At 54.7% G+C, this 12,512-nt stretch overlaps 4 protein-coding genes across 4 annotated transcripts; all 4 read left to right on the top strand.

Moving 5' to 3' along the window:
- Positions 1-1,328: 1,328 nt before the first annotated feature.
- BO82DRAFT_403728 (electron-transferring-flavoprotein dehydrogenase) lies at positions 1,329-7,205 on the top strand (the record flags this gene model as incomplete). Its single annotated transcript, XM_025639404.1, has 9 exons — positions 1,329-1,626; positions 1,725-3,243; positions 3,297-3,380; positions 5,670-5,809; positions 5,877-5,882; positions 5,942-6,102; positions 6,530-6,603; positions 6,665-6,761; positions 6,816-7,205. The coding sequence occupies 9 exons, from the start codon at positions 1,329-1,331 to the stop codon at positions 7,203-7,205; spliced, it is 2,769 nt and encodes a 922-aa protein (XP_025490252.1).
- A 708-nt stretch (positions 7,206-7,913) lies between these two features.
- On the top strand, positions 7,914-9,535 carry BO82DRAFT_433653 (dihydroneopterin aldolase). The gene is made up of 3 exons (XM_025640890.1): positions 7,914-7,963; positions 8,062-9,068; positions 9,133-9,535. The coding sequence occupies exons 2-3, from the start codon at positions 8,181-8,183 to the stop codon at positions 9,307-9,309; spliced, it is 1,065 nt and encodes a 354-aa protein (XP_025490251.1). The 5' UTR covers positions 7,914-7,963; positions 8,062-8,180; the 3' UTR covers positions 9,310-9,535.
- Positions 9,536-9,664: 129 nt separating this feature from the next.
- BO82DRAFT_355847 (uncharacterized protein) lies at positions 9,665-10,276 on the top strand. Its single transcript, XM_025635563.1, has one exon. The coding sequence runs from the start codon at positions 9,812-9,814 to the stop codon at positions 10,037-10,039; it is 228 nt and encodes a 75-aa protein (XP_025490250.1). The 5' UTR covers positions 9,665-9,811; the 3' UTR covers positions 10,040-10,276.
- On the top strand, positions 10,039-12,277 carry BO82DRAFT_355846 (AGC family serine/threonine-protein kinase). Its single transcript, XM_025635562.1, has 2 exons — positions 10,039-10,155; positions 10,275-12,277. The coding sequence occupies exon 2, from the start codon at positions 10,393-10,395 to the stop codon at positions 12,145-12,147; it is 1,755 nt and encodes a 584-aa protein (XP_025490249.1). The 5' UTR covers positions 10,039-10,155; positions 10,275-10,392; the 3' UTR covers positions 12,148-12,277.
- The last annotated feature ends 235 nt before the right edge of the window (positions 12,278-12,512 follow it).

The following is a 12,512-nucleotide window of genomic DNA, read 5'->3' as shown; positions in this document are numbered from 1 at the left end:
ATCACCTCAGCACTGAACCAGCCCTCAAGCTTATCGTCCAGATTTCAACCCTCCTGACTGGCTATGCTGCATGCCTTCCGTCTCTGAGCCGGCCTACGTAACTCCGGCCAAGTGTCCTTTTCCAAGGCTCGATCGCAAAGAATGGTACACAGTAGGCTTCATCATCACTCGACTGTTGCCATCAGAATTCAATAACTACTCGGTGTGGTCGGTACACGGCATGAGATGAAGAGGGCGAAGTACGGAGTACAATACTATGTATAGTAATCCGTAGATGGTATTGTACATGTACTTGCATGTACATGGACCACATGACCAGAGACGCGTTGTTCCACATCGTTCTGCATTAAGATGCTTATTTATTTATTCAGTAGGTATTCAGTCGTTGCTGCATCGCCACATTCACAGAGTGTCAAGATCTTTGTCAGCTGCTGTGCATCACATGGGCGTCAGGGAATAAGGCCGGGCAGGCAACCGGGAATCGTCCATGACATCTCGATCGCGTGTCGTCATCATGGCTTTGGTTATCTTCTCAGTATCTCTGGGATCCATTTGAATCTGCTCGACTTGTTGGATGCCTTCATGTGATTTGAAGGCCATGTCTTAGTATGTACCTGCCACTTGCACCTGGTTGCCACGGCTATCTCCGGCAAGGTGACAGTTGAACCAACTGGAAGTATCATGGACTCATTACTCATACTCGTAGTGTTGAGTAGCACAAGATTGGCGACGCGAACCATTTGATCATCACGACGTATGCGCAAAACCGGCTTAGGGGTAGGCCAGAGACTCAGGGTCCATCGGATGGCAAGACACTGAGTACGAATTTGATTGCAGGGCAGTAACTGCAGTGACTGCTGCCCTTGCGCATGTCCCGTCGGGATTCACGGCTGTATGGGCGGAAGTAGTTTTACCTAGTAGAATACTTACCTAGTTTTGAGAGCGACTTGATTCACATTATCCGCCTTTCCATTGGCCGCCGTTACCTCGGGCCGACCACCAAAATTTCAATCCACCATCTTTTCCCCCCTCTCCTTCATCTTCTTAGTCACACTCCTCCCTCCATTGGATCAGTGCTTCAATCTGGCCGGTCGGAGAGTGACTCCTCTGATTCTAGTAGTTTGTTACTACTGCTATCTTACAGGGCGACAATACTCCTGTTGACGATACCCCTCTACCTTCTACTGTCGCGCTCTATCCCCCGTCTATAATGCATTTGATCTCAGTATAGGATTCGCAACATTCAGCCCTACTGTGACCCTCGTCTCCACTCCTATCTCCTCCCCCTTCAGTCTTCATCACATCTTCTTCGCCTAATCGCCTAAACAATGGCCTCCAAAGGCGCGGTCCTGCCGCTGTTGAGGCGCGAGTTGCGACCCTCTTCCCGGCGCCTCCCCAAGGCTCCCGCCTCGTTGTCATCACTCGCGAACTCTGCACGGCCCTCCAACCTCTCCTTGCCAGCATCATACCGCAAAGTCATTCGACCACGGTCGCTATTCACTCCCATTCAGACACGCGCCTTTTCACAATCGGTAACACGAAGATTAACCGATGCCGAAGGCAATTTCGATCCCCGTCAGCTGGACAGAGAATCGGATGAGGTGGATGTTTGTATCGTCGGTGGCGGTAGGGACTCCACATAGACTCGGTCGCGCAGGTGGCATGCATCGCGCAAGTGGATGAATGTAAAGTGACTAACCCTTATCGTTTGCCGCCCGAAATAGGTCCCGCTGGTCTCGCCGCAGCTATTCGATTGAAGCAATTAGCAAATGAAGCCGGCAACGAGGAGTTCCGCGTCATTCTGTTGGAAAAGGCCGGCGAACTCGGCGCCCACGTCCTGTCCGGCAACGTACTTGAGCCAACGGCGCTGAATGAACTCCTGCCCGACTGGCTTGCGGAGGACAACCCGTCCCGCTTCGAAGGGGCGACCCCTGCGAAGGCGGATAAGATGCGCTTCCTGACTCAGAACTCGTCCTTCCCGATCCCCGCGCCACCGCAAATGAACAACCATGGCAACTACATCATCAGTCTTAACGAGCTCACCAAGTGGCTAGGAGAGCGGGCGGAAGAACTTGGTGTCGAGATTTATCCCGGATTCGCAGCCAGTGAGGTGGTCTACAAGTCGGATGGCTCCGTTCTTGGTGTCGCAACCAACGATCTTGGCATCGGTCGCGACGGCAAAGCGAAAGATAGTTTCGAGCGGGGTATGGAGTTCCATGCGCGGGTCACCTTGCTGGCCGAGGGCTGTCATGGGAGCTTGACCAAGCAAGTGGCTAAGAAGTTCGACCTTCGTCGCGATAGCCAACCGCAAACCTATGGTATTGGTCTTAAGGAGATCTGGGAGATCCAACCCGAGAAATTCAAGTCCGGTGAAATTACGCATTCCTTGGGATACCCTCTTCCGTCGGATACCTACGGGGGAGCATGGATGTACCACTTCGGCGACAACATGGTCAGCATTGGCTTGGTCGTGGGACTGGATTATCCGAATCCCTGGTTGTCGCCCTACGGGGAATTCCAGAAACTCAAGCACCACCCTCTCTTCAAGGAAGTCTTGGAAGGCGGCAAGTGTATCTCGTATGGTGCGAGAGCCCTCAACGAGGGTGGCTTCCAGTCCATCCCGAAGTGCGCTTTTCCCGGTGGCGCCTTGATTGGCGACAGCGCCGGCTTCTTGAACGTTCCCAAGATCAAGGGAACCCATACCGCGATGAAGTCTGCCATGTTGGCTGCTGAATCCACCTTTGCAGCTCTGCAGGGTAACCCTGACGGCAGTGTATTCCTCTTCGACTATGAGGAGGCTTTGCGCAAATCATCAATCTGGAAGGAGTTGTACGAGGTACGCAACATGCGCCCCTCTTTCAGCACGCCCCTTGGTCTCTATGGTGGAATTTTGTACTCTGGCCTCGAGGCCTACATTCTTAAGGGACGGACTCCCTGGACGCTCAAGCACCACACCACCGACGCCGCGGCCACGAAATTGGCCTCTCAGTGCAACAAGATTGAGTACCCCAAGCCGGACGGCGTGATCAGCTTCGATATTCTCACCAGCGTCAGCCGGACCGGAACAAACCACGAGGAGGACCAGCCCGTCCACTTGCAAGTGGAGGACTGGGACAAGCATACGGATATTGCCTGGCCTAAGTACCAGGGTGTCGAGAACCGGTTCTGCCCGGCCGGTGTATATGAGTATGTTGAGGACTCCAGCAAGCAGCATGGTGTTCGCTTCCAGATCAACGCTCAAAAGTAAGCCCTTCCATCATCTCTTCTTCTCTTGACCGACTGCTAATCATACACAGCTGCATTCATTGCAAGACGTGTGATATCAAGGTACCCACACAGGACATTAACTGGCAGACGCCTCAGGGTGGCGAGGGACCGAAGTATTTTATGACCTGATTAGGCACATCAATTGTATTGTAGCAAAAGCAGCGGGGACTGATCATATGATATGGAACCATGTACATACGGCTTTCGGCGTCGAGTCTCGGTGCATTCGCCTCATTCCTAAGCATTGATCTACTGAAGTACGTACTCGTATTATTGCTACCGTACAGCCGGGGGGGCGAAGTGCCAAGCCACTAGTCCCTGCGTAGCCTAGCCGGGGTTCTGCGCGGATCATCCGCTTTGCAAGCCCGCGGTTCAGCTGGGTTGATCTGTAGATTGCATGTTGCTTGCTGGGGGTGTTATACATCACAAATGAATTAAACTCGAAGATGAATGAATGCATTCCGCAAGGGCTTGTGCTCAAGATCCGCAGTCACTACCGATACGAAGGGCTATGCTTGTTGATTGTTGATTCATCCAAAGCTTATACTCTGGAAGTACGGAGAGGAGGCTGAAGAATCTAAACATATCCTCGCTGTTGCAATTTCATACGTACAGTACCCCATACCATCAAACACTTTGTATCGCTGAGCTCTAGACTTGGTGGATCGTTGGGCCATCAACTGCAATGGGAGCTTGGTCAATCGAGTCATGGACTCCCTACTTCACTGTTCTCAGTTGTGATGTACCATCGAATATCCTCATATACATCAAAATGAATCGGATTGGCTACCCCATAGGTACCTGTTTCTGTAAGTGTACCTATCACTAACGTCTCTGGGGCTCCACAGCAGCACTAAGGATGAGGCTACACGACAAAAAATGTGTTCTTGGTGCAGTGTGGGGGAACTGGAAAAGTCGAGAGTGGTACACTGAACTAGGGTCACGGGAATATATACATCTGCAACTTCTATTCACATTAACAACACGGTTGTCTACGGAAAATATACGGCGAGCTCAGCATTCCTATAAGAGAACTCCAGATACCCTTCTGCTCTACCTGAACAAACACCTGAACAAACACCATCTATCTGTTTACTTTTTACTTTGAAGTACGGAATAGCTATCATATCATCCTTTTTGAAGGCAAAGTCAGGAACTGGACAAGGCGGGGCCACGTGGAACCGCAGAGTGAGGCGATCCGGCAAGGTCGCCCGCCATTGGATGCCCTCCACCGCCAGTGGTCCGAAACAATTGCCCTGGCGGTCAAGGAAAGCAGCTCGCAGTCAGTCGCAGTCCCGCAACTCTGCCCGCCCGCTCTGCTCTGCCGCCGCCGCCGCCTCTTTGCTTTCTCCTCTTTTCGCGCCGTGACGATCGCTCACTCACTCACTCGATTCCTGTTCTTCTCCTCTCCTCTCTCTTCTTTCTCTTCTCTTCTTTCGACTACTCTTCCTTATCCTCTTCCAACTGCTCGAACTCTTGTCACCCGTCCTTCATTCCTCACTCATTCCCTCCGTACCCCCCCTATTCGTCCATCTATCAGATTATCGCGACATAATAAACAGTTTGACAACAATTTACCTCGCTAACCCCTCCGCCCCCCCTCTCTCCTTTTCCCTCGACTGCGATAACCCGCCAACAATAGCCACTTCGCACCTCTTGCAGCTCCAAGCTGGTGGTGTCCCTTGATTTGTCTATTACCAGGTCTACTAAACTCATCCGGAATATCTCGACTGTCTATTCCCCGGCCCCCGGATTGCCAGGAAATCCAAATATCGAGCTACTGTTTCTGTCGCAACTAGCTACCTGGAGTACACACCGTTGGAGAGACAATAGCCGGGCCATCATCCTCACCTGTGGCTTATTTTCCCAGATCGGCGACTGGAAGAATTTCCGAGGCCACCCGTTATTTTCCTCTTGCCGAGTGGACCATCCCGCGACTTGTTTTGTTTGCTTTTCTGAGTTCCAGCCATGACTGAAGTCTCGTCTACCCGACTTTATCTCGGGAACCTTCCCCGCAATGGTATGCAGCCATCTATCCGTTCTTCAAGGTCTCCTTTCCATCCGATATGGATTTCTTCCTTTCAATCTGTTCCAGTCCGTTTGCGCCACAGTAACAGGATGTCCACTGGATTGCCATGTGTTCTGGATGGATGTCTTCCAGTCCCTCAAGTGACCTTGGTTCAGTGGGCCATTGTACCTCTTTCCTGCTTTCAGATCCTATCTGTTGGGGTTGTAAGCCAGGAACCAGACCTGCGCGCCCTCCTTCCCACTCTGCGCAGGGTTCCCTCGAGCCCGGACACTGCTGGGGAGGATTTTCAATTTACTTTTCTTGGATCCATTTACGTATTTTGTTTTCCGCAATGAGCTGACCTTTGAACACGGCGCCCATGTGGGCGTCGCAGTGCCAATTCAGTAACTAAGCAGGATATTGAGGAGCATTTCAGCACCCATGGTTCCGGAAAGATCACAGAGATCAAACTGATGAATGGCTTCGGTTTCATCGAGTACGAAGACGCGATGGATGCTCGAGATGTTGTTCCCGGTGAGTCCCCATTTTCCTGGCAAGCGTAAGCCACGTCACTCGTGACTAACGATTACTCTTCTTTTAGCTTTCCGTACGTGATACTGTCATATTCTTCTCCAGGGCTACCCATTGACTCTTATAAACCCACAGATGGCAGCGATTTCAAGGGCGAGCGACTCACCGTGCAATTTGCCCGTGGCCCGCGCCGCAAGGAAAACTTCCCTGGCCCGATGGACCGTCCCAACATGCCTCGCCCCCGCCGCACGATCTTTCGCATGTTACTTTCTGGACTCCCGGAAACAAGTTGGCAGGTTAGCAGCCCAAGTCCCCTTTCCCTAGGAACAAGCGGACGCCTTGAAGCCCGGCTCATCAGCGTTCCTTGACATCTCTGCCTATTTCTTTTTGCCTTTTACCTATTACCTACACAAATTTCTCTGTATATTCCCAGCCTGCCGGGGTTTTTGGATATATGCCGACTGCGAGCGACATTTTGGGAGCTACACGCATTACTCGAGCAGCAAACTAGGCTCTCCAACGAGCTAGGTTGACAACTGGACGACCTAAATCTGGAAGGAGAACATTATGCCCTTTTGGACTACCCTGCCTTGGATCTTGATTTTTGGTCTTCTTTTTGGAATCCCTTGGGACTGGTGTCTCATCGTTCTGCTCTCATCACATGGACCTGCCGGATAACAGACTTGCTTCACCGGGAAATGAACTCACCAATTCGTACTCTAGGATCTAAAAGACTTTGCCCGCCAGTCTGGCCTTGATGTGGTATACTCCGAGACCGGTCGTGAGCTTGGTAGAGGGTGCGTCGCATTCTCTTTCCCCTGGATGCTCCGTTGGATGACCATTAACACTATGAGCAAGGTTCGTTGAGTTTGAGACCGCCAACGACTTGAAGACTGCCGTCGAGAAGCTCGACCAGCGCGAGTTCAAGGGATCTCGTGTGACATGTATCGCCGATGTAAGGACTCTTTGATCGATTCACATCCAGTCCACATTATTCATTTCTCCCTAGATCCAAAGCTTTCCGCCGGAAGACCGTTCTTTCCGTGACCCCTACCGGTCGCGATCCCCTCGTCGGAGCTTTCCCCCAATGGAGGAATACGACCGCCGATTTCCCGCACCCCGTGGCTACAGTCCGCGGGCTCATTACCGGGAACGGTCTCCTATCCCCATGCGGCGGGAATACTATGAACGAGATGGGTACGGACGCCGGACGCCACCTCGCCCGCGGATTGAAGACTACCCTCCTCCGCGTCGACCCTATGAGGATCCGTATGATGTTCGTCCGCCACCTCCACCCCGGCACTACGATGACCCCTACATGCAAGCCAGAGCCTACCCCCGTCCCCGGAGTCCTCCGCGGGGCGAGTACATGCCGTACGAACGCCGCGGCTATTGGTAGGGGCTCACTCCTGTCATTTGATTGTGTTTCACTAAGTGCATGGCGGATACCCACTGTGCTTTCTGATTGACTTGTTTTTCCCTGCTTGTACTGCTTTACCTTGCGCTCTGTTTCTCTCTGATCTCCAAAATAATCCGACCCCGGTCAACTGCGCTTACACCCCTGGACCGGATACGGCTGAAAATACCCTGCGAATGTGTGTACACCGCAGACGAAAGGCGGCGAAGAAAGAAGAAAATAACGAACGAAGAGACGAAGGCGCTTCTGATCATTAACGGACGTGGTATGATGACCCAATGATACGGCGATCTATGCTCTGGGCTGGTCTCTTGAGTTTCTGCGTGCGACATATGTTCTCTTGGTTGCCCTCTGCGCAGCCAACTGATGTAGCAGCACGCGACCCTGGATGGCTCAACCCTTTGCGACGTAATATCTAACGATGTGAATTTCCATTTCTCTCCATGGGCATATGTATGTGTATATTGGATCTACTGAATAATAACCCTGTTTGAAAGGTGAAAGGAAAGCAATTGCCAGAGTGGCTAGTAAACAACGGAGGCTTCACTTTGTCTTTCTACTACGGTGTATGAGGGAAAAAAAACGCGCGAGGCAGCAAGGCAACAAAGAAAGTTCCCCGCGCTAAGACGGAGGGCCCCCCACCACTCTATTTTGCCTATGACTCGACTACTGGTTTCTCCCCCTCCGCCTGTCGCATTGACACCAGTGCTAGACGGGGTGTTTCTCTGAATCAATAATAGGTGCGAGATATTTTCCCCGGTTACCTGTCCTTGAGTCTTTTGAATTCACTTTTACGTTTTGTGGGCTGACGTCACGGCACGGTCTCGACTTTCGGTAGCTCCAGCATCCTCCCGACGGTCACCCGCTGCGAGCTAGCTTCCCCCTCAGCTCGTAACCTCTCTCTCACTCTTCGACATCATCCGTCCTTTGATCTCTGCACAACCATCATCTAGCATCATGGCTGACCAACGCGTAAACGTCCATATCCCACCCCGTCCGCCGGTGCTCGACAGTGTGCGGCTCCAAAACATCCAGTTGACGCTTCCTGCGGCCCCGGACCCATGGCACCGACCCAGCAAGCCGCAGCCCTGCTCCGCATCGCTGAACCTATCCTATTCCTCCGCGGTCGCCGCCGCCATCGCCGACGATGTCTCTCTATCACTGGACTACGGAAAGCTGTACCGCCGCCTGGAGGAGGATATCCGCAACATCGGCAAGTCGGGCGATGCATCGGCGCAGCAGCTGGTCAGCCTCGACGGCAGCCGACGGGATGAGATGCTGGGGGCTGCGCTCGGGGAGGACGTGCGGCTGACGGCGGGGATCGTCGCGAACTGCGGGCTGGGCCTCCTCGACGAGACCGCCGCCGGCGTCCGGCGGATGTCCCATGCGCACCAGCACCACGACACCCGGCGCCGGAGCAGTGCGTCGGCGGGCTCCCAGGCGCAGGCTCAGGCGGCCATCTTCGGCAAACCGTCGTCGGCGGCCGTCCCGCCGCCCATCGACGCGGTGTTCGGACAGTGCGAGGTCTCGTTGCAACTGCCCAAGGCGCTGCTCCGCGCGGAGGAGGGACTCAAATACCGGAGCGTGACCGTCTGGGGATACCGGCAGCGGAACGGGGCGGCTGCGGTGGACAACCTGGCGGAGGCCGAGCGGTGCCCGGTGGTGCTGGAGGAGGAGTTCCGGATCGATGGGATTCGGTGCTATTGTATTCTGGGGGTCAACTCCCACGAGCGAGTCGAGAAGCAGGCGGTCATCGTCTCGTTGGAGTTCAAGGGCCCTGGTCAACTGCCCTGGGGATCCACGGTGATCAATACCTATCAGGCCATGACGCGGGCGGTGGCAGAGGTAAGCAACGCTCATTGCTGCTGTGTGTCTTTTCTGAATGAACATTTGCTAATGTCGGGGTTAGCGGGTCGAAGCTACGAGTTTCCAGACGGTCGAGGCGCTGGCCACTTTCGTAGCGCGCATTGTGACGATGGAGTTTGGGAATGAGCGAGTGACGGTGTTGGTTCAGAAGCCCAGCGCGCTGTCCTTTGTAGAACGATCTGGGGTCCAGATTACTCGGTCGCAATCATTTTTTGAGTAGGAAGGATGTATTGTACCTCATGTTAGGATTTCATTGGATCTGAATTGTGCTTGGTTACCGATGGCCATATGATAGAGATCATACTCTTGGGGTTGGATGCGACAAGTCACTCGGATGAATGCCCGCCAACTGGAGATGCAGCAAGTGAATTACCTGAATAGGCAATAGGGAGGCCTGACCTACTCGGGTCCAATGACGGCGACACGTGACGCAGACCTGTCCTGAGGCGGACTAGCGTCGCTTAGCACCCGGCGGCTGATGATTGGCTTAGCGGGCATCATCGGCCTTGGTTGTTTCGCAGTGTCAGTTTTCCGAGTCCTCAGCCTGATTTCACTTTCCCTTTCCCTTTCCCTCCTTTAAATCTCCCTCTCTCCCCCTCTTCAAGGGAAATCTGCTCGATCCCCACAACCTAGAAACCACATTCGTTGTGTGTGTTATTTCACCTTCACCTCCTATTCTTCAACTCACTCGCCTCGTTGGCTACCTAGCCCGTTGTATCTCTATGTGCCTGTCTGCGCCATCCACGCTTTTGTCGTCCGCTTTTCTCCGCTGCTCCGCCGCTGGCTGCCCTACCGATTCCCCCGCTTTCCCCGATTTCTCCCCCTCGACGGTGTCTACGGTGTCTCGATATCACTCCACTCTGGCTGGCACCCAGGCCGTGTCATCCACTCGTTCGCCCGATTCCACTGCTGGCGAGGTGATTTGGCTAAGGGTCCAGGGTCCGTCCTGAACAAGGGCGGACGGTAATTTGGTGCTAGTCTCGAGGGACCCCTGCGAAACCACTTCTTCACAAGAGTTGCGCGCGCGGTGCTCTCTAGATCCTTGATCTACAATTAGTGTGTGTGGGTGAGTTTACAGTTTGATCCCCTTGCGTTTCCTGCAAAACCCGGTTTGGAGTTTACGCCGCGTATGCGTCTTTGTGTATATATATCTATACCTGATCGACCCTAACTGTTTTTGTTCAGATCACAACTAGGTTGCCGTACGGACGAGCGTACTTGGAGATCGTCGATGCCTGAGTGCATGTGATTGGTCTCTTCTTGCGAAATTGTACCTCGCCCCCCCCTTTTTTTTTGTTGAAGCATGGATTTCTCGGCGACCATGACACCGGATGACCTTTCGGTCGCGGATGTTTTCAGCCCGCAGGCCGACATGTCGCACTCTCGTGCGGACAATGTTATGAACGATGGCCAAGAAACCGGCTTCCGGATCAGCACCCGTAGTCCCGAGCGGAAGGTCGCAATGATGCCTCCCGCGGGGGTCAATGGCGCCAAACCCTTCCCTGCGCCGGAGTTGAATGGGAACCTCTTGGCTGGGAAGGCGGACCGTCGTAAGAAGAAGAAAAAGCCGGCGGCCGCTGCTCATGCGGTGGCTCCGGCCATCTCGACCGTGCGCGGGTTCACCCCTCGCGGCTCGGGCGACGAGGACTCGGACCGCTCGGTCTGCAGCTCGCGCGCGCCGAGCTCCCGTCCCCGTCCCCGCGCGCCAACCGGGACCGGCCCCAACAGCCCGTTAGTCCAACCTGCCACCGGGTGTGGGGTGAGCGCCTTGAAGCTTCAGCTGGATTCCATGAGCCTGTCTGGCCAGGGGCCCCGCTCGGAGACGCCCAGCAATGCCAGCGTGTGCTCGGACAGTGACCAGACGGAAGTCCTGACCAGCTACGAGGTGCCTCTGGAGCATGACTACGTCAGCACCGATGCGGTGGCGGAGGAAAAGTCGCAGGAGGCGTCGAACGGGCGCGACATGCACACTCGGCAGCTCTGTCGCAAGATGGCGTCTGACGATTTCGAGCCGCTGCTCTGTTTGGGCAAGGGATCCTTCGGGACCGTGCTGCTGGTGCGCCACGTGCTGACGGGCAAGCTGTATGCGCAGAAGCAGTTCCGCAAGGCGTCGATCACCGTGCACAAGAAGCTGGTGGAGCAGACCAAGACGGAGCGCATGATCCTGGAGAGCGTCAACCGCCACCCGTTCGTGGTCAAGCTGTTCTACGCGTTCCAGGACCACGAGAAGCTGTACCTGATCCTGGAGTACGCCGAAGGCGGCGAGCTGTTCCACCACCTGGCCATGGAGCGCATGTTCGACGAAGACGCGGCCGCCTTCTACATGGCGGAGATGGTGCTGGCGCTGGAGCACCTGCACCAGACGGTCGGGGTGATCTACCGAGACCTCAAGCCGGAGAACTGCCTGCTCGACAAGGAAGGGCACCTGCTGCTGACGGATTTCGGGCTGAGCAAGATCGCTGTCAGCGATGACGACCGCTGCAACTCGTCGCTGGGGACGATCGAGTACATGGCCCCGGAGGTCATCCAGGGCAAATCCTACGGCAAGGCCTGCGACTGGTGGTCCCTCGGCGCCTTGGGGTATGATCTGCTCACGGGATCCCCGCCCTTCAAGGCGAACAACAACGCCAAGCTGCAGGAGAAGATCCTCAAGCAGAAATTGGCCCTGCCCTACTTCCTGGGCCCGGACGCCAAGGACCTGCTGACGCGCCTCCTCCGCAAGGAACCCGCGAAGCGGCTGGGGTACCACATGCCCAAGGATCTGCAGACGATCAAGAACCACCGCTTCTTCCGCAAGATCGACTGGAAGGCCCTAGAGCGGCGCGAGGTGACGCCGCCCATCGTCCCCGTGGTGACAGACCCGGCCCTGGCGGAGAACTTCTCGGTGGACTTCACGCAGCTGCCGCTCAGCCCGATCGTGCATGGGTTTGACGAGCACTACAAGGCGTCTCAGGCGGTGGTGCCGCCGGTCTCGCTGGGGCTGGGCGAGAGCAATCCGTTTGGCGGGTTTAGTTTTGTGGCGCCGAGCAGTTTGCTGGACAAGGCGATTGGGGTGTGATCAGCCGATCGATGGTGGTTTTCCGGCGTGACTAGTAGAATGCATAGCTTTTCATGATATATCGATTAGACTGAACAATCACTCGGATGGTCTTCAGCGTTGCGGTAGCTGCTAGCCCGATAACTGACTAAGTCTGACTTCTCAAAGCGCCCCGTCGAAGTATGTCAACAAGAGCCGTGCGTGCTCAAGCAGATATGTAGTTAGAGGGACCCAGCGAGCGACTTGAGTAGATTGTGTAGCCTAAACCCCACCCCCCCACCAAACTGTTATTCATCCTCACTGGACGGCCCCTTCAGTAAAGTGGTTGACCGAATCAACTACTATGTCAGCTCCGGCATTCCCATCCTTCCAGCATCCTTGGGAAA

Source organism: Aspergillus uvarum (genome assembly GCF_003184745.1).
Source record: "Aspergillus uvarum CBS 121591 unplaced genomic scaffold BO82scaffold_40, whole genome shotgun sequence".
In the NCBI taxonomy this organism is placed as follows: Eukaryota; Fungi; Ascomycota; class Eurotiomycetes; order Eurotiales; family Aspergillaceae; genus Aspergillus; species Aspergillus uvarum.
This window is presented reverse-complemented; position numbering and strand designations above follow the sequence as displayed.